The sequence below is a fragment of the Haemaphysalis longicornis genome, unplaced genomic scaffold (genome assembly GCF_048455015.1).
Source record: "Haemaphysalis longicornis isolate Haplotype H1 unplaced genomic scaffold, Haemaphysalis longicornis Haplotype H1 scaffold_8, whole genome shotgun sequence".
Lineage (NCBI taxonomy): Eukaryota > Metazoa > Arthropoda > Arachnida > Ixodida > Ixodidae > Haemaphysalis > Haemaphysalis longicornis.
The window spans coordinates 138378490-138403936 of NW_027526445.1; the positions used below are offsets into that span (position 1 = coordinate 138378490).

General features: G+C 48.4%; 1 protein-coding gene across 1 annotated transcript in view; it reads left to right on the forward strand.

Moving 5' to 3' along the window:
* LOC144149635 (uncharacterized) overlaps window positions 1-25447 on the forward strand; it is a 377896-nt gene that overhangs the window by 341108 nt on the left and 11341 nt on the right. The window contains exons 7-11 of the mRNA XM_077681287.1: window positions 334-479; window positions 4086-4217; window positions 8478-8619; window positions 13880-14046; window positions 23522-23770. Of these exons, the coding sequence (XP_077537413.1) occupies window positions 334-479; window positions 4086-4217; window positions 8478-8619; window positions 13880-14046; window positions 23522-23770 (836 nt within the window). The remainder of the gene's footprint in view (window positions 1-333; window positions 480-4085; window positions 4218-8477; window positions 8620-13879; window positions 14047-23521; window positions 23771-25447) is intronic.

A 25447-nucleotide genomic window follows, 5' to 3' on the forward strand; every position in this document is an offset into this window, starting at 1 on the left:
TAACAAGTACTGCACTTCAGGAAGTCAGTGCAGTAAGGCAAGGTACAAAGGAACCGAAATTGTAATGAGCGATAGCTCTGTGTGCAGAATTCAGGGATTTGAATGAAACCGTGCTGTGCAAAGAAAGATGCTTCCATCCTAAGAAGAAACGTACTTGACTCTGCCTTTTAACCATTCAGTTCACTGATAGTGCACCCACTGTAAAAAGGAAACATGGCGTCAGGTAAGCTGCACCAGCTGAGCGGAGGTAGCTGCTGACGTGAACGCTGTTGCATTCAAAAGACCTGATCAGTGTGTGCAACCTGATTCAACCGGCTCTGCATGCGGCTGCAGTGGCCGCGCTGAAGCTGAACCCGGCGCTGAAGGAGCTCTACCTGGGGGACAACGGCATGAGCTGTGCTGACGGACTCCAGCTTGCCAACCTGCTGCGGGCAAACACACGCCTCGAGTACCTCGACCTCCGAGGGAACAATCTGCAGGTGAGGGGGGCTGTTGTCATTGCAACGTGCAGGTTTGAGGGGGCGTGACCCTGTCACTTGGATTGACCATTTAGTCGAATGCTGCCCATCTTTAAAAAATTCCCCGCATTTCCCCGAGGGGAAGAATGTGAAAGTGCGAATGCACGAGTTGAATTTGCGCGGTTCGGTAATGTTCGCGAAAGAGAGATCACACACACACACACAACTACAAAGAAAGAAAGATGCATTTATTCACAGACACCTATTTGTGTTGTCGTTGTACTTGATTGCTAGAGCGGATCTCAGCTTTGAACTTTCGTGTCAGTACTTCTTTAGGCAGGTGCATTAGCCCTTCTCACGCCCGATTCTTTGCCAATCCCCCACGTGGGTATGTGCCATGTCAGCGGCCAGGCAGCGCGCGCCCATCTCCCCCCGTTGCCAAGGAAGACGAGGAGCGCGCACACCCGCAGCTGTTGCTATGTGGACGGACGGCGGTCGCCGGAATTCAGGGTCGCTTATAAAGTGCATTCGCACTTAAAAACCTTGTCAAAAGGCTGGGAGGGTGCCCAGTACTGGTAGTGGCTTTCCATTCGTTGACCGTGAGTTGTAGTTTAATGTACCTGGGCTTCGCAAACAATAGTTATGCATCTGTGCATATAGTAGTCAGGTTGATTTGGGAATCGCTTAGTGTGTGGTCTGCTCCATACGGATGTGTGGGTCGAATATGGTTCTCAGCACTATCATGTCTAGTATATATGCCCGAAAACTTGTTCAGGTCTTGTGCTGGGCTCCAGGCCATGCTGGCATCACTGGCAATGAGGTTGCTGATGAGGAGGCCGCTGCTGCCGCACTCAGGAACACAGCTGACATAACAACACTGCCACACACTGACCTCAAGCCACAAATCCGACACGTTCTTAACAAATGGCAAGGACAGTGGAGTGAACAGACAGATGACAAACTACAGGAAATAAAACCACACTTGCGACAGTACACTACTGACTCACACAACATATTCACTGAAGTTGCCTTAGCAAGGTTACGGATAGGCCACACCCATGTAACGCACTCACACCTGCTCACAGGATCTCCAAGACCCCTGTGCAGCTGGTGTGGAGAGGGCCTATCCGTAATCTATGTACTATTCCAAAGCAAGGCACTTGACACAACATGACGCAAACACTTCCCACAACTACACCGACAGCATATCCCACTACACCCATCATACTTTTAAATGCAGAGCATTTCAGTAACTCACGATGTCACCCGCGTTGACGTCCGTTGTAGTCCGCACCGTCGTTGTCCGCACCCCTCCCCCTACACTATATAAAAAAAATACTATCCGGCGCCTGGTTTCAATCCCTCGACCCTGCGGGCGGAACGCAATGTACATGGTGCTCTACCCACTGCGCCACAAAGCCGACACAGAATAGGAGGCTACGAACGCGCCTTATATCCTTGACTCATTCAAACTATGTCAAGAAGCTGCTGATACAACGCATTCACTACCACCAACTCCCCAAGCACTAAACGTTAACGCAATACACCCACCCCCTATGCGACGCATTTACTCGAGTCCCCCTCGCGGGGAGATGGGCCCAATTACGATGGCAGTGCAACACCGGCACGTGCGGGGAGAAAAGAACAAAGAGAACGGAATTCCCGCTGGCGCAGTTTCAGGCAGGGGGCGCGCGAGCACTGCGAAGGCGGGAAATTTGAATTGCATGGGGTGGTAGCAGTAAGCGGATAACGGCGGTACAGGCCACTATGGCGAATCACTGCTTTGCATTTCCGACAGCTTTCGCATTGAGTGGAATGGCTTCTAATTTTTTATTTGACAAGCCCATGTTTTCCATCAAGCGCGTTTTTGAGTTCCTTAGTGATGTCAAATTTTTGCATTTCATTTCTTGTCATGCGACCTGTCATTGTCATTGCAACTTCTTGACAACCTGGCCCCTTACACCAGTCATCTTCACTGCCTTTTGTTTGATTTTATGTATATTTTACTGGAATGTTTTTATTAGTGTCATCACTCAGATGAACTAACTATCCGTTGGCACTTTTTGCCGTCAGTCGGCCTTACGCCATAAATACCCAAACATCATCTGGGATGTATGGGTCTCACAAAGGCATTTAACAGCACCTTCCTACACTGTTTACATGAGACTGCTTATATTGCTCGTAGAAAAATGTCTTCCCAGCCATGAATTTGTGTATTGTAGTGAAGCCAACATGGAGGAGGCTTGGTTCTTGACATAGCAGAGCAGCTTACACTTTCATCCGACTATTTCCCCCTAAAAATTTCTGAAGGATTTTAATTTATTTATTTCTTTTGTATCTCTAATTGTCCAGGTGCAGTTTTTCAGCTCGTACAGATTTTCGAAAGAATATAGTTAACCAATGGGGAAGCACGCGAGTTCAGCATTAACTAGCTGCAACAAAGATGAATGAGTAGTTTCTGACCATCACTTGTTGTGGGCACGTTGTGAGCACGAAAAAGCAAGATCAAGCGGCGGAGCTAAAAAAGTCTGTATTGAGCGGAAAGACGAGGGTGAACAAGAAACCGGGTGGAGGGATAAGATAAAGGCATTTATTGGGAAAAAAGAAAGGCAAGCATAAAAACAGCGGCAGATTATTCTAAGAGAGGCATTTTCTCTATACCAAGTAGAGTGAGGACACTGCTGATGCCAGGAATAACTTTTTCTCACGCCACGAATTCTGGGCAGAGTGTTCTCAACGCACACGTTCACGTGTGCTTGGTATTTTTCTTGGTATTCTTGTTGCGAGATCCTCACGTAGGTGCACGCACATGTGCAAGCCTGGACGCCGCCGCGCACTCCTCACTGTGTGCGCTCGGCTGAACTGACATTTCTTGCAACACTGGACGGCAGAACTAAAGGCATAAGCAGCTCTGCCGTTAAGAAGTTGCTTTGGTCCTTGAATGTAATGCTTTAGTCACACTGCACCAGCTGCACATGGGCTTTCTAGCAAAGCACTGGGACTACGCAGGGAAACCAAGCTTTCATGACACTTCAAGGTGAGCTAGTGACACCCTGGTGCTGGTGGGGAAAACGGCCTGTACAGTCTCCCTTTCTCTCGTACTCTTTTGCTGCATAATGTTTGCATACAGAAGTATTTTCACTGCACACCTTGTTGAGAATGGCTTGCTTTGAAAAGCGCAGACACGAATGAAGTAGGGTGAACAGCAGGCAGTCCTTTTGTGGCCTAATCCTTTTGACTCACTCGCTTTCACAAGAGCAGTGGATCCCAACTCCACATGTACTACAGACTTTACAGTGTGGTGAGAAGATTCACTCGGATGCACACCTTAATTAATGTGTTTGGCTTTCTCTCACAGCCTTGGCGTCATGCAAGAAAGCCACCTTTACTGTGTACTTCTCAGGGGTTGAGCACAAAATAAAAAAAAAATTGGTACGAAAAGAGGGGACGTCTGCTTTAGAAGAAGCTCATAGAACATTCGTTCACAGGCACTGTGGCATCCTGTCACAACCATTTGAGAACATACTAATCTTGTCGTCCTTCTGGCTGCCAATATTTTCTCACGACGCATCCTGGTGTTGTCAGAGCATGCCGTCACACGCGCGCTTGCTCTCTCCGCCTTGGCAGGACATCGGGGTGTCGCACCTCTCGGACGGGATAGCACAGCAGCCGGATGGGGCAGACAAGGGACTCAAGACCCTGGTGCTGTGGAGCAACAACATCTCGCCTGCTGGCATGAGACACATCTCCCGTGCGCTGGTGAGACGTCGCTGTCTTGGCGTACAAGTTTGCCTCTGCCTTTGTTCTGATCAGACACTTGTGACTGTGTAACATTGAAGAAGTTGCCATCGATTTTTAGCAGCAGAGCTGTTAAATCTTTTTGCGGAAAAACGGACGAGTTTGAGTGCTTCCAGAAAACTTTTTTTGTTCTCTTGAGCTACCGGACACATTTAGCATTGCTGTGCATGAAATTGTGGCTTATAGATTTCTTTTTCAAACACATAAATGCAGTTTTGTTTAAGGTGTAGTTTTTGAGACTTTATTGGTCAACGAAACAAAAAAAAAATACGCGAAATAATATACACAAAACACCAATAGGTGATTTTACTAAGCCTAAAAATTATTTTAGGAATTCTAGGATATATAAAATGTTTCTACATTCCCAAGCTATGATTTGATGTATACATCAACGCTGTACATCAAGTTCTAGTTTTTTACGGTTCCACCAACCTAACCGCCTTGAGAGCTCTACCGCTCCGCAAAACCACCTGAGAGTCAGTCGGTCTCTCTAAAATATACATCCAAGCATGCTTGTTTGTACTCACACAAAATCCTTATCACTGCAGCGGTAAAAAACAAGAAAAAAAATTTAGTGTTCCTGAGAAGCAACTCTCACCGCTTTACAGCGCTAATTTTACGCAAGCGCCAGGCTATCTTGAAGGTGATAACGCATATGCTGCTGTGCATTTGGCAAAATATCCCCGCCGCATGTTGTCCAGACCTTACACATGAAAGTAATACCGCAGTCATCAGATATTAGGCACAATTTGTTTATAAATGCAGTGCGAAGTCAAAAACGAACCTTCCCTGGAAGCACTTGCTGAAGTCTGAGGCTGTTGAATGGGAGAGTCATCATCAGAACTAAAATCTGAAAAATCCGCGTCGTTGCTGGAGCCATCACTGCTGCTGGGGTATCAAAAATAAGCAGCAGCAGTGGCCGAAGTCCCTGAAACTGCTGTCCGCCTTAGCAGAGTGTGCAGTGGAACGGGATTTCATTGTTGCCCAACTCGCCGCTACCTTGGGCTCAAATTTCACTCGCGACACAGTCTACCCAAGTGAAATGTAAACAAACAGCTTCGAAACTGAGAAAGGGGTTTCCAATGGTGTCAGTTGTCCAAATAGCACTGTTTTTAGTTTTTGCAGGAGGTTTGAAAATCACTGTTCACCCGTGAACGATGGCCTATGCGCGGTCTTGAACGAGTTAAGCTTGAGCTTGGTCCAGTGCTGTGAGCAAAAAATATACTAAGAAAAAAGACGCATGCAGTGTCTCATGGTGAAAAGGGAGATCACGAAAGCATCGCGCGTTACTAAAGTGGAGGGCACGCGCTAGCCTCTCGGCCCAGCCTCCCATTGGGGCTCAGTCGAGCCCAGCTTCCAGCAGCGTCAAGAGCTAGCCTCGCAGCCGGGCTCAACTCTACTCGGGGAACGCACGGCACAAAAGAAGATGCGTTGGCGACACGCAGCGCCTTGTGACTCTGCGCCAAGCACATCGTTTAGACTCCCGCAAAACATGGCGTGGCCGAAGAAGAACAAGCGCACAAGCGAGAACATCTTGTAAAATCTGGCTAAACTTAACTTCACCCCTCAACACTTAGCCTGGCCTTCCAAGAACATCAGAAAACCTAACAAAACTTAGCAGAGCCTTACAAAACCTAGCAAATTTTAGCAAAACGGCAAGATGCTAGGTCAACCCCAGCTCTGCTGTTTCTCCATCCTTGCACCACTAATGCAAGCTGTGCTGATTTTTAATGACGATAGTCTTTTTTTGGGCTACTTGAACAAGAAAATTTTGGTCTGTCTGTCTGTCTGTCTGTCTGTCTGTCTGTCTGTCTGTCTGTCACTCGTTTCAGCCAGCCCGCCAAAGTAAACAGATGCTGCGCAATAGTCTTATATACCCACAGCTAAATCTAAACGTCTAAGCTCGTCCGGTGTCAATGTTCATACTTGTCAACATTGTTGAACACGAACAAGACGTTACGCAAATATAAGGCAGAAAATCAATACATGAGTGATATTTGCAGTGTTCCTTTATTAAAAAAATATACAGATGCTTGCTTTTTACGATAGCAAATACTACATCAACTGCAGAAAACTGTCGCCTGCTTCTGCCCGCACTACTGAGCGGAATTCAAAAATATCAAACGGCAACAGCAACAAAAGGTTTCACTAGATAGGTTCCGCGTTCCGCTTGAAATGCTCGTAAAGTAGGGCAACGTGGTTCTATAAACGTTGTAGTAGGGTGCCTCGATTCACGTGCATCTCCACCGTACAGCAGCGCTGGCATTGAGGCACCCGACTTGGAGCGGTGCAAGGCGCTAAATTTAAATTGACTTGAGCAAACCTCTAGTATGTTGTCATGGGAAGAATGAGACAGGAATGGAACAGCATAAGAGGTGAGCGGGAAAAAGAAGGGAGGCATTTACTTGCCAGGGGCGCCAGTCGGCTATCGTCTTGCATCGACATTTGCAATGCAAGGAGCAGATACACGGCCAATTTTTTCGGGTAGAGCATACCTAGGCTGGATGTATGACATCAGTGTCAATGTTTTATGCAAAAATTCTATATCAATAACTATCAGGCTCTATACGCGGCAGCGTATCAATTCACTACAATACAAAAACTAACCTCCTCAGGGAACAATGTTTTTCTGCTTGATTGCACACGGACAGAAAGGTGTTGTTGCTTGGTGGGTGGAGAGGCCTGTGATGTGCTATTGAGGAAACAGAACTTGGAATTAGGCTGGCAATGTCATGAGAGCTGCAGGCTGGCGTTTGTCCCCCTGTACCACATTCCATTTAGGGTCACAAGCTGTTGCCACTACGTGGCTAGAACCACATCTCCAAAAGAAAATGTGTAGGCGAACCCCAATGTCACCAGAGCTGTGATCCGATTTTGACGACACCGCATGCATTCAGGACTGGCTGCTTCTAATACACCCTTCAAAGCATCCCATGCCATCGGTCCTTTCAACATGCTCTTCAAAACGCTTCGTTACTCAGAGCAAACTTGTTTCCCCGGCTCCCTATCATTGGTGAAGGCAGAATTGACGTGCTGCTCACTCGTTTACTCAATTCCTGGCTTGCCCGTTTGGACGATCTATTTTCACATTTTGTGAGCTCGACAAGCTCCTCCGGAAAACATGGGCCGACATTTTATTCGAGGGGGTGTTTCACTTTGCGGGGTGCCGTGATTACACTTGTGATGACAGCAAACTTAGGTTTGAAAACAAACACAATACCTGAGAAGGTGCTTGAAGCGTCGATGTGTTTGAGAGGATCCTCAGAAACACCGTTGTGATGTGTAAACATGCCCTTCCGTGTGAAAGTTCACTCAACAATGTGCTTCACTTATTGGTTTGTCACCTCAAACTAATCACAGAAAGGAGCCTGTTAGGTATGTACATGGTGTATACCCTATCTTGACTGATATCATCTTTCAACCACAGCTCCCATGGTAGTTATGGCCATCACCTAAAGATTTTAACCCAGTTTACTATCAGGGTTTAATCTATCGAATAACTGATAATAGGTGGTGTTGCTTCCTAGATATAACATTTTAAAATGGAAAAAGGCACATTTGATGTTCCACTATTCTTACTCTCAAATCATCAATCGGGTGAGGGGAAATCTTTTCAGAAAGCTCGCTTGCGTGAGCAAATAACTTTGCATTTTTTCGCGACAGCACGGGGTATACATAAATTCTAATCAGACGCTAAACAGACAGTCATAGTCATGTTCATGGTGGTGTGAGTCCCACTGACAGCTTTAAATTGATGTAGACCACTTCTAAGTGCCGCTTTAGTTCGGATGCAAAGCAAACATGTACAAGATGTACAAGTACGACAAATTTATAATTTTGATTTAGCATAGTTTTGTGGGAGTCATGTTAGTAGTCAAATGTTGTGTAATTTCTCCCGAGGCACATATGGTATACAAGAATGGCACGTACGTATAAAAAAGTGCTTTCTGGGATCTCCCAAACATCCATGCATGAACTAGGATATGTGCCAGTTGGTTAGAACAGTACCTTTGCCAGGGGCCTTGCTGGGGAGTTAAGCTGGTACTTTTAATTGTTTTTAACCTGTTACCTTTGGCATGGCCTAGAAACTTTTGACAAAGACTCCGAGTTCTTGAGGAGGACTTTCTTCCGGACTGTGTACTTTTTCAGTTTTTTCTTGTCCTTCAGCCGCGCAGCTTTGCCCACTGTTTCCGCTTGAAGCTGATTGCTCCCTAATTGCAGGTTTCCACACGGTCACTGGTCACCATAAACCTGGGCCACAACTCCATCGGGGACGATGGCTTGCTCGTGCTACGCGAGGGGCTTATGAGAAACAAGTCGCTCTGCAACCTGGGGCTTCAGAACACCAAGATCACCTGCGAAGGTTTGTCACGGCCTTCTTAAAAAGGCACAGTCCACTCTCATAGGCCTTTCTTTGTGCCGCATATAGCCACCGTGAAAGGACACTTGCTTACACAAGTGCTTTTGACTGAGTTCGTAATAGTAAATTCACTATGTCACAGACCCATAAGCTCTTTGCGTGTGAATTTTATTGCACAGTGCGGGAACCTCTTATCTCTTTGGCTTTTTAAAGCTAAGCTTTGCATGCCTCACTCATGGCGCTCAACGTTGCACTGAAATGCACGGCAGGAAAGCCAACGTTATAGAGCGGTTTTCACTAAACGATGATGACGATAAAGTGAAGTCCCATCAAGCACCTCAACAACAACAACAACAACAACAACAACAACAACAACAAAAACGCTTCCCGTCATCGAAATTGAACCAGGGTCCCTGGCTTTATTAAGTCGACGTCTACCGGATTTTGCCATAATGACACGGCCGAACAGCTTCGTGATTTAACCATCTTTCTCCTAAAAAAAGGGCCTTGACTTTTTAAATTCAAAAATAAATCTGGCTTAGCCTTACTGACGTACGTATTGCAGAAAAAATTGTGACCCCTTCTTTGAGAGCATTATGGCCCATACCGAAAACGGTAGGATTTGAAGGCAATTCTGGGATTCTGATTATTATGCTCCATGCTGTAACGTACACGATATTTAATCCAAAGCAGACAGTTACAGATGCACAAGAGAGAAAAAAAAAAACGGTGTGGAGGGAAATGGGGTAAGAAGAAACTAAAAGAGGAAAAAATCTTTTATGCCTCGATTTACTTGTTAGCAGCCTATATTTACCATTTTGGGAATAAATCGTGCTGAAAAAGTTGGTTGAGGATGATACCTAGCAAGAAATCACTCAATCAGCCCAACCTGAGCAGGAAAGAAGGATAAACTGCATCACAATTGACTTAGCACTCCATTATGCTGAGTATCTAATTCATCTACAAAGGCTCAAATGCCTTGCTTAGTGTCTGCTGTGTTTTTCTATGCCCTCGCAACGGCCCTCTAAGTTTGTCGGCTGTAAGTTGGGTGCCCTGTGGATTACGGTCGCACTCATGGTATGAAATCCCTTTTTTTTTTTTTTCACCATTTCACGTGAAATCAACTTATACTTTCCCTTGGTCTTCCTTTTTCTTACTGAGCTGTAAATCTTCAGCCAGGTAGAAAAAAAGCTTGGTACATCTTCACAAGTTTCGAATTTACGACAACCCATCACCAAGTTTCGAAGACATTATTCGTTGCAGATACTAACAATCCCTGGAAATGGCACCCGGACGCCAAAATATGTACGTGTGGAAAGTTAATAACTGCTGGAACTAAACGTGCAGGAAAGAGAACACTTGACACATTTACGGCTATTGTTTCCTTCCAGGCGCCAGACGTTGCAGTTGGTTGGTTCCCTTGTGCAGACCGGAAAGAGAGGCGACAATGGCGTTCTAGAGCACGTCGCACATGTTATCTTTTCTGGCCACGTTATCTCTTCCACTTACACAATTTCCGCCGCAAAACAAATTACCATGCCCGTCACTGTTATCAGGTTCTGGCGTTTGTCCATGATCTTAGCTGTGATTGCTGTGGTTTGTACAATTACCTGCCTCTTGTTGAACCTTGACATAAGCAGCCTCAGTTTTTCAAAATTTGTTGGAAAACAAGCTTAATTTTTTCTAGCCTCACAACTTTGAAATCTCTACCAAACGAAATTCGTAATTTGAAGGAAAGCATTCAACGCAAGTGACATTGAACAACATTTTGCCAACCTTTAATGATGCTGCTTTAGCTGAAGAAAATTGTGTGTGTTAGTAGGCATGTGTATAGAAAGAAAGAAATTTGCACACTGAGATAAAAATAATGAAAAAAGATATGAAAAAGAAAGAAAACTAACTCAAACAAAAAGGTTTCATTTCCTGTCAGCAATGTTTAGACAAGGCAAACGGTGTAGGAGGAGTGATATACAAAAGAAGATTTGTAGGCTGGGGCATACAATCAGTAATGAGGGAACAAAAACAATACGCTAGTCCGTAGCCACATACTATAATAGAGTAGCACATATCTATTGATTGTGTGTGTGCCAAAGGTCTCAGTGTAGTGGAAACAATAGAAGTCATTTCACAATGAAGCATGCATGTATTGCAAGAGCAGTGGGCTTCACAATCTTGGCCCTTGATAATTGTTGCACTTTCTAGCTGCCCGTTTGCATTGCAGACGCTCCGACTTAAAATTAGCTGGACAGTTTTGCTCCAGTGCCCAGTTATTGCGTTAGACAATTTGTTGAGATGAAAATGTTGCGCGTCTGACGCCTGCACTGTCTCGAAAGCTACTATTCGTGGTTGTGCTGTGACTGTTGTATCTTAGTGCCACACCCCACACTGAACACCGATCAGACTGTGGGAGTGCGTTACAAATTCTTTGATATGTGGCTACAAAAGGGTCGCGAAGAAATGTTGAAAAAATTTGTGTTGTGCTGGTATTTAGAGCTTTTAACCCTTGATATACAAACTACGCATAGCCACTTCATTGCACCATATCAGCAAATAGGTAAAAAAAATGCAGTTACAGTTTTTCTGGGGCTTTCGTGTTCGAGCTGTGAGATGATGCCATGGTAAAGGAGCCATGAAGAGAAAACACAAGTTTGGTTCATTCGAAAGATTGCGTCGTTAGAATCATACTGACACCACTTTTAACATAAACTTCACTCAAGTAAGCTACATAATTAGGAAAAAAGGGAATGGTCATTCGACCCACCAGCTCATTTCCCGCAACAGAACCTATGATGCCATACCAGACAGCTCTGCGATTGGTGGAGGACGGCAAAAGCAAACACAAATTAGGCAGAGCTTATAAGCTTGTGAAATGAGCTATTTGCGCTTAAATTTAGGGCGAATTCTTTCTAAAGCCCTACGAATAGTGGGACAAACAGGGGAAGTTACGAAAGCACACGTAAACATGGAAGTGCCGATGCATACTGCTGTTGGTACTGGGCACACTATGCTTGGTTTAGCTGCACAGGACTGCGGGGCTTTGGGGTTGTCTCGGACAACACTGGCTGATTGATGCAGGCAACAGTGTCTTACATGACCATATTTGTAGAGCAAGCACTATGTTTCACGAAACGATTGTCTCCATAAACAAAACAAGCAGGTACAAATACGTTCACAAACAAACCAAGGGCAGAAAACGGGTTGCCGTGGTGTGGTGGCGCCGTCTAGGTTCACGAACGATAAACAAGGCCCTGTGATGTCATTGCAGACCGCGAAAACGCACGGTTTAGTGGGAAAATCGAAATTTTATCCTAAAGTAATTAATTTCTCAGTGAATAAAGCATCGTTTGCATCCACACAAGCAGTGGGGGGACTATAAAACACGAAATGTTTCAAATAACACAAACTTGTGTTTTGTCTTCATGGCTCCTTTAATTAAGAAGCCAGTCAGAGTTCCCCCGCTTGCACAACATGCTGGCATACAGCGGGTTTGCAAAAGCGCAGATGTTGTGATGACGTCAGCACCCTGATTAAATTCACACACACAACTGAACCGGCAAAGTCTGACCTCTGATACGACTGATCGACATGGCCAAGCTTCCAGCAAACAACTCTTGCATACCAGGGTTTGAATGGCACAGGCATAACTAACCATAAAGCTTCCCATCTGGTTATGTTTCTGCGAACTAAGCTGGGGTGTTCTCAAGGAGGTACTCACTATACTTGGCATGAAATTCTTTGCACCAAGAGTGAACGGAAACTCTTTTGCTTTTGTTAGGTCATTGGCCCTAACACTGCTACATTCCCAGTTTCAGTGCGCAGCGTTTAAGCACCCACTCCTGTGGTTTTGCGGCGCCATCTTCCCTCGTTGTAACTGAACAAGCAAAGGGGACACCAAAGGCAGATGAGATAGAATGAGCATGAAAGAGGAGGTGGAAAGTGGGGGGAAAGTGTGAGGGGGAGTGCAGTATGCCGAGACGGCGTGAAACATCCTCTCTGGTGGCAACACACTACTAGATAACCGAGAGAACGAAGAGGCCAGTGAAGATAGAGCGATCAGGAAAGTGGAGGATTATTGTATGGGAACAGGTGCAAGACATGGTCTCCCGCGGCAACGCGCTGCGAGACAACACCAGAATATATTGCGTGCCTTCGTGCATTCACAGATGCAACAATCACGTCGTGAGACGCAGCAGGTATGTGCTGTCATCCGGAAGGTAGCAGTTTGCCCTGCATCCAAACTTTGTATTAGGGAGTATCGTAATCGTCAGCCAAATTTTTTGCATCCATGAAGCACTGATACGGCGCTTTTCAGGCACCTTCAAGTGCTAGTACGCAAAGATGCCATGTGACAGAGTGCTGACTTTGTGCTTCCTTGGCCTTGATTTCACTGTTAATTTTCAGTAATGTCCTCACGGTATATTCCTGGGAATGCTGTACACGTTAGCAATTCCCTCCTTTGTACGCAGGAAACATATTTCCAAATTTTGCTTCATATCTCATCAATATACATTTCTTTGCATTTGCCACCATTACAAACCTCATGCAACCGTGCACAGTGAGTTTTCGAGAATCAAGAGATTACTAGGGTTGCAAGTGGTTAGTGTAGTAGCCCAAGCTATTAGGCAGGCTGTAAGATTGCCACCTGTATACACCACTGAGTCAAAATGGCAGTCTTGGTACCATGAACAAGCCCTGCTGGGCACCATAGACACCTTCTGAAACCGCTGCTGTCTGCAGTGTATTGCGGGGAAGCTTGCCGCGTTTCTCGGAAGTGGTCAGCGCAGACTTTGGCACGTCAATTGCGTGCCCAACCAAGTTCGATATTATATTCTAAAAGTACATTTGAATCGTGCAACTATTTGCCAACTGTTCCACTTATGTCACAACTTGGTGTACATGTGTTTGATATCATATGGGATGAGGTTTAACTGCACGTCATAATTCCTGCTGTCTATTTTTGTCCCATTGGGGTCCTATTGCGGTCCTTCTGTAAATTGTGGTTCTATTGTGGTCCTTCTGTGAGCTGTGGTTCTATTGGGGTCCTGCCGTCAGTTGGGGTTCTATTGCGGTCCTAAGATTGTGGTCCTATTGCGGTCCTGCCATCTATTGCTGTCCTAAGATATCCTATTACCGCAATAGGATATCTTGCTCTCTTGCAAACACTACTGAAAAAGAAACAAAAAGAGAATAGTCCTGTTGGTCTTTCTTTCCTCTAAAGGAAATGTCAGTTGATGCCAAGAGTCCCGTTTGCGGTTGCGTGCAGGAGCCATCGCCCTGGCCGAGTTCATAGCGGACAGCCAGGTAATCACGCGGCTCGACCTGCGAGAGAACAAGATCGGGGTGGGCGGCCTCATGGCGCTCGCCCAGTCGCTCAAGCTCAGCCGCACCGTCACCCGGCTGGACTTGGACCCCGCAGCCAAGGTGGACGAGGTACGACGGGTGGGATGAGGTGGCCGATCCACACCTGCTTTGCAGAGGTGGACAGGCCCCTGACGACTGCTGAGGCATCGGCTGTAAAGTGTGCTTGCATGTTAACACGCTTTGCTGAAATCTGACAAGCTAGGGAAAGCCCTGGAACAAATGTGAGGCAGTCTCGTCGCTCCAGTGACTAGCATTTACTGTGAATGTGAAAGCATTAGCTAATTTGCTAGGTCAAAAATCTGGTGTCACCAGCACACAGATAGCACAAAGGATGGCTGACAACACAAAGAAAAAAATCCCGGGCCACCTCCACTAACGTGAAACCTGGTGAGGGGCGAAGCATGCAGTGTATAAGTGTATTCTTGGCGCCTTGGCATTTTTGTCAACGGAGATGAAATCGTAGCGGTGTCAGAGGTGTACAGCTTTTCTGTAAGTCTCGTGTCTTTGAAGCACGAAGCGCTCCAGCATGAGGCGTAAACGAGTGTCCCAGTGTTTTTTTGGTCCACGCTACGTTCTAGCACGAGGCGTAAACAAGTTTCTTGGTGTTTTAGTACCGTGACTTCATGAGACAATGATTACGACAACGACGACAATGACAGGAGACACCAACAGCCCCAGCCCCTAACGGGCTTCGCCCCTAATAAACAGGTTAGGTCAGAGAATGTTTGGATTGTTTCTAAATTTCCCAGGGCAGCTCCTGTAAATAAAGTTACGAAATGGAGTTGAAAAGGAAACTGATAAATTTTGGTTTGTGTGGAAATCAAACAAAAAGCTTTTGGAATGACCAGTAATCTCCAACACCATCATTGCTCAGTAACTCTTTAAAGTTGGGCCTAGTGAATGCGAAAAAGAGTTCAAAGTAAGCAGGTAAAAGTAAGAAAGCAAGAGTAAGATGGACACTTTCTGGTGGTACCACCTGGCACAGATTTGGTTTAGGCCTCGTCTGGTTTTTGAGGATGGGCTTGACCACTTGTCGTCAGTGGTGCTACTTGGCGGCCGATCATAAAAAGTGCGAGCAGTGCTTGCCATGGACATACAAAAGGCATATGACAACGTTAGCCACGGAGCCATCTCGGAAATTCTTCAAGGCCTTCTTCTTACGGAAAAGGTTTGCTCTTTCCTCCAGAACTTAAAAAGATCCTTTTCGGTTCGCGTTGGTGGGACAAGTTATGGTAACTTTATGCCTGTCCATGGAGTGCCTCAGGGATCGGTACTCTCGCCCTTCCTTTTTAATATTATTATGTTACTGCTTGCCTGGCATCTCGGCTCTATGCCTGACATGCCTTTTCTGAAGTACACGGATCGATATTACATTGTGGACTGTCCATTCAGACCTGACTCGGTAAGCCGCGTGCCTCCAACAAGCCTTGTCTGATATGCAGAAATGGTGTGAATACACTGGGCCGACACTTCTTGTCGAAAAAACAGCTATTCTGCCTGTGGCCAGTGCTTGGGGCTGTCACCGCCTGGAGGTGTCTCCAATCGCATTACAACTCTGCGGCTGACCTGTACGCACTGCCACCTCACTTAGCGGGCTGGGATTAGAAATTTATGTGTCTGGATCAGCGTCTATGTGGCTATGCTCTGCTCACCAAAAAGCGGGACAGATGCTCCGCCTCATACGACGCATCTCACAGAAGTCTGGTAGCTCCTGTTCCAAAATGGCCCATCTATTGGTTTGGTCTGTACTCCAGCCCCAGCTCGTTTACCATGCCCAATTCCAATACCTGAACCAGGCGGAGTGGGCTCAACTTGAGAAAATTAACTGAGCCGCAATGCGTGCCATTACCTGGCTCCCTTGGATAACACCTATCCCTGCTATTCAGGCTGAAGCTCAAGTTATCGCCTTGGATGAGCTTGTCCATCAGCGACGGTCCGCCCACATGCATAAACTCACTTTTGTTGCTGAGGCAGTGACGTTAGGAAACTACATGGGTAGTTCACTACCCACATCCTCAGCCTGCCTCGTTAACAGGCCACTCTGACTATACCACCAGGTGAACGACAACAGGCCACTAATGCGACTGCACAATTGATCCGACGGACATTCTGACATGCTTTTCGTGGTCGCACAAGAACTGGCGGCTGAGTCTCAACCTCAGGTGGTGCAAGCATTTGTGGACGCTGGGGGCAAGGACGGCGTGCTGACCACTGTTGAGGGTGGCCGAGCGGGTACGCCGAGGGACCGCCCCGGCAGAGCACGCAGCCCTGAGAGACACGTACAGACACGATGCTACCAGCAGGAACATAACCCGCCCCGGCGGGGAGCTCGCTTTATTTGCGCACCTAGAATCCACTGATGATGATGGTCGCCGTGGCGCCATCTAGTCGAGACGCGACACACTACATCCCCCCTTCAGAAGTCCAGCTTCAGAAGCCCTCACAAGTCCAGCCTCCTTGGCTGGCGAACGGTTCGACCGAACCGTGACACCTGCGCAGTGGGCTCCCGCACAGTTGGTGGTGTCGCACCCTGTGACGCAGACGGGGCCGCTTGCTCACTCCTGGTGGCCACTGCTGGTGAGGGAGAAGTAGGAACAAGGTGACTGCGGTTGCGCTGCAGCACTCCTTTGGGTGTCTCTACCACATACGAGCGCGAACGCTGCGCTGGGCTCAAGACGACAGCTGGACTCTTGATATCTCGGACCCAAACATGTTCACCTGGCTGAAGCAGACGAAGTTCACGAGCAGCGTGTCTTCTGTTGAAGTCCTTCGCCTGTCTTTGCCTGTTAGCGCGATCCCGCTGGTCCACTTGTACCGAAGATGGCCAACCTGGCTTCAGCTGGTTTGTCGATTTGGGTATGCGAGTTTGCAGGCGTCTGCCCATTAACAGCTGTGCAGGGCTATGTCCATTGACGCCCGGTGTGTCTCGGTAGGCCAGCAGGGCCAGGTACGGGTCTTCCGACTTCCCTAGGAGGTCTTTGACAGTGCGGACCATTCGCTCCACCTCCCCATTTGACTGCGGGAACCGAGGACTGCTCGTGACGTGATGGAAGCCGTAGGCCAGTGCAAAGTCCCCGAATTCCCTGGCCGCAAACTGAGGACCATTGTCTGTGCGCAGTAACTTGGGGATACCATGGCGGGCGAAAACGCTCTTGATTGCTGTGATTACTGCTGCTGCTGATGTTGACCCAAGGCTGATGACCTCGGGGAATCTGGACCTGTAGTCAAACAGAAGAATGTAGTCCCTGCCGTTCAGGTGGAAGAGGTCGGCGCCCACCTCCTCCCACGGAAGACTTGGTGTGACAGTAGCCATCATGGGTTCTGGACGTTGGACCCGAGTCTCAGCACACTTGGGGCAGCTGGAGACGGTGTGTTCAATTTGGCTGTTGATGTCAGGCCACCATACCGACTCTCGTGCCACTGCCTTGCAGCGGTTGATCCCTTGATGGCCTTCATGGAGCAGTTCCAGCATGTACCGCTGAAGAGAGGTGGGGATGACAATGCGAGTGTTCTTCAGGAGCAAACCATCACACACAGTGAGGTCTCCCCTGTGTTGCCAATACTTTTTCAGATGAAGTGGCAACCGAGACTGTCTGGGCCAACCCTTAGTACAGTACTCCACGAGAAGGTCACACTCGCCGTCAGATGCTTGGGCTTGGCGCAGGTCGTCCCACCGTGTGGAGACAAGACCTGGAAGGGAGCGGACGAGTTCTTGCACGTAGAGTTCGACCTGGTCGGCCTGCTGCGACGAAGGTGCATCCACAGGAGCTCGAGAGAGCGTATCAGCTGTAGCCAAGAGTTTGCCGGGTACATAGAGTACCTTGTACTGGTAGCTCATGAGCTTCAGACGGAAGCGCTGGATTCTAGGTGGCAAGAGGTCGATTTCCATGTTGCCTAAAAGTGTAACGAGAGGCTGATGGTCGGTCTCCAGGATGAAGTCCAGACCACGGACATACTGGTCGAACCTCTGCACAGCCCAGCTGGCTGCCAATGCTTCTTTTTCGGTTTGGCTGTATCTTTTTTCTGCCGACGTGAGAGACCTTGAAGCGAAGGCAACTGCTCGACGCTCTCCGGATGGTTGCTCTTGCAGAAGCACGGCCCCCAGGCCAAAGGAGCTTGCATCTGCTGAAACCGTTGTCTTGTACTGGGTGTTGTAAGTTGCAACGCACCGTTCAGAGCACAGCAGTTCTTTTAGCTTCCCGAAAGCAGACTGCTGCGATGGGCCCCATGTCCATTCAGAGTTCTTCTGAAGCAGGGCACGAATAGGTGCGGTGACGTCCGAAACATTCGGCAAGAAACGTCCCACATGATTCACGAGTCCCAGTAGACGACGAACGCCAGAGAGGTCTTCGGGAGCAGGCAGACGCTTGATGGCTGCCACCTTGTCAGGGTCGGGTGAAATACCGTGGGCACTCACTACGACTCCTAGAAACTTGACACTGTTGGTGCCGAAGGAACATTTGTCTCGGTTGAGCGTGATGCCTGCCTTGGAGAGCCGTGCGAGGACCTGCTGGAGGCGCTGGTCATGCTCTTTACGAGTCTTGCCAAAGACAAGGATGTCATCAATCATGTTCACTACGCCGGTCTGGCCTTCTAGTATCCGAGACATTTGCTTCTGGAAATACTCGGGTGCCGATGTGATGCCGAATGGCAGCCGCAGAAAGCAATAGCGACCAAACGGGGTAATGAACGTTGTGTACAGCTGTGACTGTGGAGACAGCATGACTTGATGAAAACTTGACTTAGCATCCAGCTTAGAAAAAAACTTGGCCTCTCCAAGCAAGCCTAGGCATTGTTCCACCGTCGGTAGCATGTGGCGTTCGCGAAGGACGGCTTTGTTAAGCTGAGAGAGATCTACGCAGATCCTGTAATCACCATCACCTTTTGGCACAGCTACCAGTCCAGCACACCACTCTGTCGGAGCATCGACGCGGCGGATCACTCCTTCCGATTCCATCTTGTCCAGTTTTTTCTTGATGGGCTCATGGAGAGGTAAAGGAAGACGTCTCGGGGCACTTAGTGAGAAGGGCGTCGCCCCGGGTTTCAAACGGATTGTGTAGGCGTCAGGCAATGTCCCCAGTCCCTCGAAAAGGCCAGGGTCTAAGAGCAGCTCTCCGGACGACTCCTGTGAGCCTGAGACATGGTCAAGGAACTTGCATACCCCCAGGGCCTGAATTGCAGGGAAGCCTAACAAGGGAACTGTTTTGGATTCCAGAACATACAGTTTCTGCTCCACGGACTTGCCTTTCCACGTGAGTGTGGCTTGGTATGTACCCAAGACAGGCAACGTGTGATTACCGGGACCTTTGAGCTCGCCTTCTGGAACTTGAAGTTTTGGCGGAACTCCGGAAAATGAGCTTGGTACGACCGAAACTTCGGCTCCCGAGTCCACCTTGAACGACAGTGGGGAGCCGTTCACGAGTACTTCGATGAACTTGGCGTTGGGGCGGTTCTCTGCCACCGCGTGAAGCTCAACGGAGCTTGCTGAAGACCGAGTGCGCTTGGAGTTGCTTCTTTTCTTCATGCAGACAGTTTCGAAATGCCCTTTCTTGCTGCAGAAATTGCAAGTTGCTTGTCGAGCCGGACAGTCTGCACGCTCGTGCGAAGAACGTCCGCAGAAAAAGCACCCTCTCTGGTTGGGCCTGTCTGGTGACCCAGGCTTTCCTTTCGCGTTACGAACACGCGCGGCGGCGTCGACGGCAAGCGGTGACGAGTCGGCCGAGTCGCGTGCCCGGCGCTCGTTTTCTGCGTCTTCGTGTTGACGGACCTGCGTAAGTGCCTCTTGCAAGGTGAGCTTCGGACTTCGGCACAGTTTATCCGAGAGGTTACGGTCGAGCAAACCGACCACGAAGCGGTCGCGGACGAGCCTTTCCTCGACTTCCGGCGACGCGTAGTTGCAGCGCTTTACGCTTTACCATCGAGCGGAGAGCCGTGTAGAAGGCATCGGCAGTTTCGCCCGGTTCTTGAGCACGGCGGTGAAAGCGGGCCGTTTCGTACAGCTCGTTGGGCGGATGAATGAAATGGTCGGTAAACGCTTTTTTGACGGCGGCAACGTCTTTGAGCTCGGAGTCACCCAGCGGCGTGGTTGCGAGTACGACGCGGGCTTGTGGACCCATACAGTAGAGCATAGAACGCACCTGAACCTCCGGCGGTGCTGTGTAGTGGCCCATGGCGAAAGTGTAATCCTCATATTGGAGCAGCCACGTAGTCCAAGAGCCGGGGTTGTCGAAGTCGAAGGGCGGTGGTGGGCGTAGCTGAGTCAGCTGTGGCGCGGCGGCGGCGGCGATGGCAGGGGTAGTCATGGCGGGGGCGGCGGCGGCTGTCTCGTGACGGGCGTACGGGGTTGAACTGGTTGAACCGTTGAACTACGGACGAGCGTTGAACCGAAGAACTAAAGCCACTTCTGACACCATGTTGAGGGTGGCCGAGCGGGTACGCCGAGGGACCGCCCCGGCAGAGCACGCAGCCCTGAGAGACACGTACAGACACGATGCTACCAGCAGGAACATAACCCGCCCCGGCGGGGAGCTCGCTTTATTTGCGCACCTAGAATCCACTGATGATGATGGTCGCCGTGGCGCCATCTAGTCGAGACGCGACACACTACAACCACAACAGTACAATATATGTCCCCCCCCCCCCTCCACCCAGAAGCCTCTCAAACTTGCTTCTACAAAACACGCCATGCCTTGCCATCTATGCTGGCCGAGCTTAGAGCCATCCGGGATGGCTTACAAACACTAACTGCTGCTCTTCTTTAAGCGCAAATAACTCGTTCGGCAAACTTATCAGCCTTGCCTAATTTGTGCTTGCTTTTGCCGGCTTTAGCCAATTGCACAGCTGAGCTCATATGACATCATAGGTTCTGTTGCGGGGAATGAGCTAGTGGGTCGCATGGCCATTCCCTTTTTTCCTAATCATGTGGTTATGTTAGCAAAGTGTGCTTTAAAAGTTGTGTCAGTATGATTCTAACCAGGCAATGTTTCAAATGAACCAAACTTGTGTTCTGTCCGCATGGCCCCTCTAAAGTGCCTTATCTTGGCCGCTCATGGGCAACAGGTGCTTCTTTCCCCTCCCTCACCTCGCTCTCCCTATTGTAACTGCACCATCGTGCCACATAGGGTGAGCCGTCAACACTCACCCTTGCAAAAAAAAAAAAAAATGTGGTTGATTCCTCTTCTATAGGAACTGGTAAAACACAATAGTGAAATGTGGCTTCACAGGAGCAGTTGAATGCTTATTGTGCGTCAATATGAACTTGCACATCGCTATTTATATTTCGTCCGTATGGCACCGTTATACGCATCAACGTTGGACATTGGATTGCACGCCCCGGAGCATCGCATAAATCCGACTGAAACCGCTCGCAAACTGTCCGTGCAAACGAAACCAAACGGATTGTTAGCGAATCGTTTTGGGAACACACGGTCTGCTGCAGCGAAAGGAGAAGTGAACCGTGCCACAAGGGCGATATTCGCAAGTCAGCGTCGATCTTACTCCGTGGTTGTTGCCTTACAGGCTTCTCTGCAGGTCATGCCGTGCATCTTCCGTACACGTAGGCGCTCGCATCAAGGTGCCAACTGTCGGCGCTCATTAGCGTCATGATGCACTACTTCGCTTCGCCTCTCCTTACGGCAGCAGCATCTGAAGGGAAGGATATAAGACGCGTTTGTCGCCCTGCTTGCGCATCTGTTCATAGCGCGGTCGGGAGCGCGTTTCGTACCTCCCGTTGCGGTGAAACAGTTCGTGGTTCAAATCCCGGCGCAGCCGTGTCTGTCGAAGTTTTTCTGGTGATGTCATCTCCGTGACGGATATGACGTCAGTCAGTTCTTGGCGGACCCCGGCATACAACACTTTCGTGTTAAAAATGATCCCGGCCCTCCCGCCATGCTTTTTTTCGTTCATTGTTTGCGTCGTTCATGCTTTTTGGAGTTTTTCGAAAGTGTAGCTGTGGTGGCTAGCGCTAGTGTCTCTAAATAAAGGCTTATTTAGTGGCTCTAGCTAGCGCAAAGTGGCCAAATTTGCCTTTCATCATGAAGCTGGCAATCGTAATCGAGTCAAACTTGGCGAGAAGTCAAATGTCCCCGCCACGCACGAGATTCCCGAGAACACTTTTGTCAAAGTAGGCTCTGGGAGGACGTTGCTAAAGAAACCTCTTCAAATCGCTTCAAATCTGACAGCTTTACCGTGCCGGTGATGGCTGAAAATCACGAGTGCAACAGAGCTACCGCCGGTGTTGCCAAAGTGTGGAGCGAGCTGTTGGAATTTCCGGATGCCCTTGGTGGAACAACAGCCAGCGAGTTTGTGTGTGTGGATGAGGGTGTCAAGACCGCGGGGGAGAGTTTGGAAGACTACATTGCTGACATTGTACTGACCACAAGTGAAAGCGGGCGCAACGAGGAAAGCAACGACGATTCTTTGCCTACAACCTCCGAAGTGATTGCTGCACTCGCACTAGTCCAGCGCTTCTTGATTGTGAAAGATTGCGGCGTCAGTTGCTTCAACCCTCTAGACAATGTGGAGAACTGCGTACTGTCTCGGGCAGAGAGGTTGTTCAAGTGGAAGCAGATACAGGACTATTTCATGTGAAAGTAAGGCAGTTTCACCAATAAAGTGTTTTTATGACTTTGAGAGTAGGAAGCAGTGCAATGAACAGGATGAAGGGCAGACGAGACAAGCACAAACACAAGGCCTTCGAACCAATTGTCTATTGAGTGCGCCATTGTGGAATACATAGGACGAACTTGTAACCTGGCATTCAGCTGTCCATTGAAGGGTGCCGTGTAGCACAGGCATTACACAAACAGTAGATGCCTACAACGCGAGAGGAAAACAGACAGCTCCATGTCTGTCTGCTAGAATAAAGCTCAGGTCCTCCAAGTTTCAGTCAGCTGATTGGCTAGAAAGTATTATGCTCAGTCGCAAATTACAAACAAATGTGTTAAGTTTCATGCACTCTGTGGACTGTGTCCAGCTTCGCAGGTCATCCTTCTTCACAGAGTGGAAGGGCACTAATTTTTTTGGCCTTGACTCGGCGCAACTTGACTATATAGATGGAATTATGTATCCTGCCATATTCCTGAAAACTGGAGTTGGGCTCAAGACATCTACTCTCTTCCTATCTACCTACATAACTGCCCACTGAAATGGTTGAGGCGTGCACTGAAAATTGGGCATTCTTGACGTGACTTTGCTTGAATATTGATTGACCCATTCTGGGCAACAGCGCGAAAAAAGACGTAGACGAATTTGGGTCAGTGCTCGTCCTGTCCGTTCCCTTCGTCCACGTTTTTTTTCACGCTGTTGCCCCGAATGACGCCATACCAACTTGCCCAGCTCACTACTCTATTGATTGGCCCTTCCGTCCTCATAAAATTGGAATTCGAAATGTCGACTTTCAGATTCAAATTTGAGACTGAAGTTGTCAACTGCTCTGATCGCATAGCTGTCCCCTGAAATGACTGGGACATGCACTAAGAGTTTGTTGGTCTTGACTTGTCTTGGCTCAACTGCAGATGGCCTCTCTCTCCCTCTCTCCATGCAGGATGCTGGCAGCCGGCCAGAGGGCGGGAGTGAGGAGGAGGAGGAGCAGGCGGGGGAGCAGCGGAGGCTCCTCCTGGAGATCGGCGAGCAGTGCCGCCGCAACAAGAGGGTCCTCCGCCTCGCCTCTGTGCCCAGCATCTGCAACGGCTTCTCGGGGCCCCTGGCACCGGCCACCGTCCTGGACGGACCCGCCGCGACGGGCCTGCCCAATGGCACCGTTATCACGGCCGACGTGGCCGCCACCACGCAGGTGAGCTGACCAGCAGAGTTCTTCAATACACATAAGTTGAGAAACTTCAGAATCCAGAATCCAGAAACTTGGCTTCAGAATCCAGGCGGCACGAGCCTCACTGCTTTGTCAAAGCTGAAGGGAAAGAGTACTGGTAACGTCACCTCGGGGACAAAAACTGGACTTTGCCATACAAATGTATGGCAAATGTATGGCTTATTAACACAACCTAATAAAAAAACTGCTGGAAGCTCACACTAACACGTAAGACTTGAAGGTAGCTAAGCTGTATGCAATCTTCACGACAGTCACACAGGTTTGAGTCGAGAATTGCTGCCGATTTGCTTCTTCTTCGCCGCCGAAACAACCTTTACTCCATCAGTGTTGCTATAAGTGTGAACGTCCTTCATTTTTTCGGAAGTGATAATCATTGAACATCACCTTGGAGGGGCGTATACGGTATGACGTGTCTTTGTCGTTCTGAACAAGTGTTACCACAATCGCGGCAAATGTTGGAGGTGTTTTTTTGTTTTTTTTTCCCAATCTCAATTAATCTCTCTAAGTGGATATGCTTGGCTTGGCGAACGTGCGCAGGGAACACTGGGCGGTGATCGCGATGCACACACACAGGAGCGCAGGGCGCTTTTTTGGTTTTGTTAACTGCCGGGCAGTCGCCGCGAGGCCCATGCTCACATGCATGCGCTCAGCAGTTTCTTGGTATTTGTAACTGCGGACGATCTGAAACACACCATGAGGGTTTTATATTGATTTTACCTTTTCTCTCTATTTTTCTTTATTTTCTGGAGGCAACAGAGCATCGTGTGTAGGCAGCGGGTGTGTTTCTCTGACCGTGTTCCAGGCACCAAGCTAATGGCACCGTGACTCGTAGTTCAAATTATCCATGGCGGAACCTACCATATTTGCACGATTATAACGCGCCCTGATTATAACGTGCAGACAAGATTACTCGAGAAAATTCGAAGCCGATTTGACGCCGATTCTATCACGAAGATGTAAAAGACATATATGGCATCACGCACCTGGCACGAGGCGTTTTATTTGATGCACGCAACTGTGGCAGGAAAAAATCCCTCGTGCTTCATGAACTTGCTTATCCAGCTCCTGCTGGCACTAAACCTAAATCCAGGAACATGGAAAGCTGATTTCGGTTCTGAGCGCGCACGCAGATTTTAACGTGCACGCAGATTTTAAGGCTACTTTTAGCAAAAAAGGGTGTGCATTAAAATCGTGCAAATGCGGTACTTGTGTTCGAATTAACAGGCTGCTTAAACGTAGACATCTATGGAGCATAGCCAGAATGTATCGTACAGTTCAAACTATCCATAAATTCGAATTGCTAAAGTTTGAATTAACAAGCTTCTACAGTACTTCAGCTTATGCATGTTGCTTGTTGGGGTGAATTTTTGATGAAATGCTTCCAAACAGCACTTTTATGACATTCGACATGTTGTGCTGAACTGCTGTGAGGCTGTACTTTCAGAATTCTTGCGGTAGAGTGGCTGAACCGCAATCACAGGCAACGACTACACGACGACACCTCGTAACTCCAAAGCACGCACTTTGCTAACCTGAAAAACATGGCGCAAAAAACACAGTACTAGAACCAGAATCACAGACCACGAGGAGTCACTTCTTCAGAAGTACGTGGCGAGCATGAACGATACGTTGTGGAAGGAA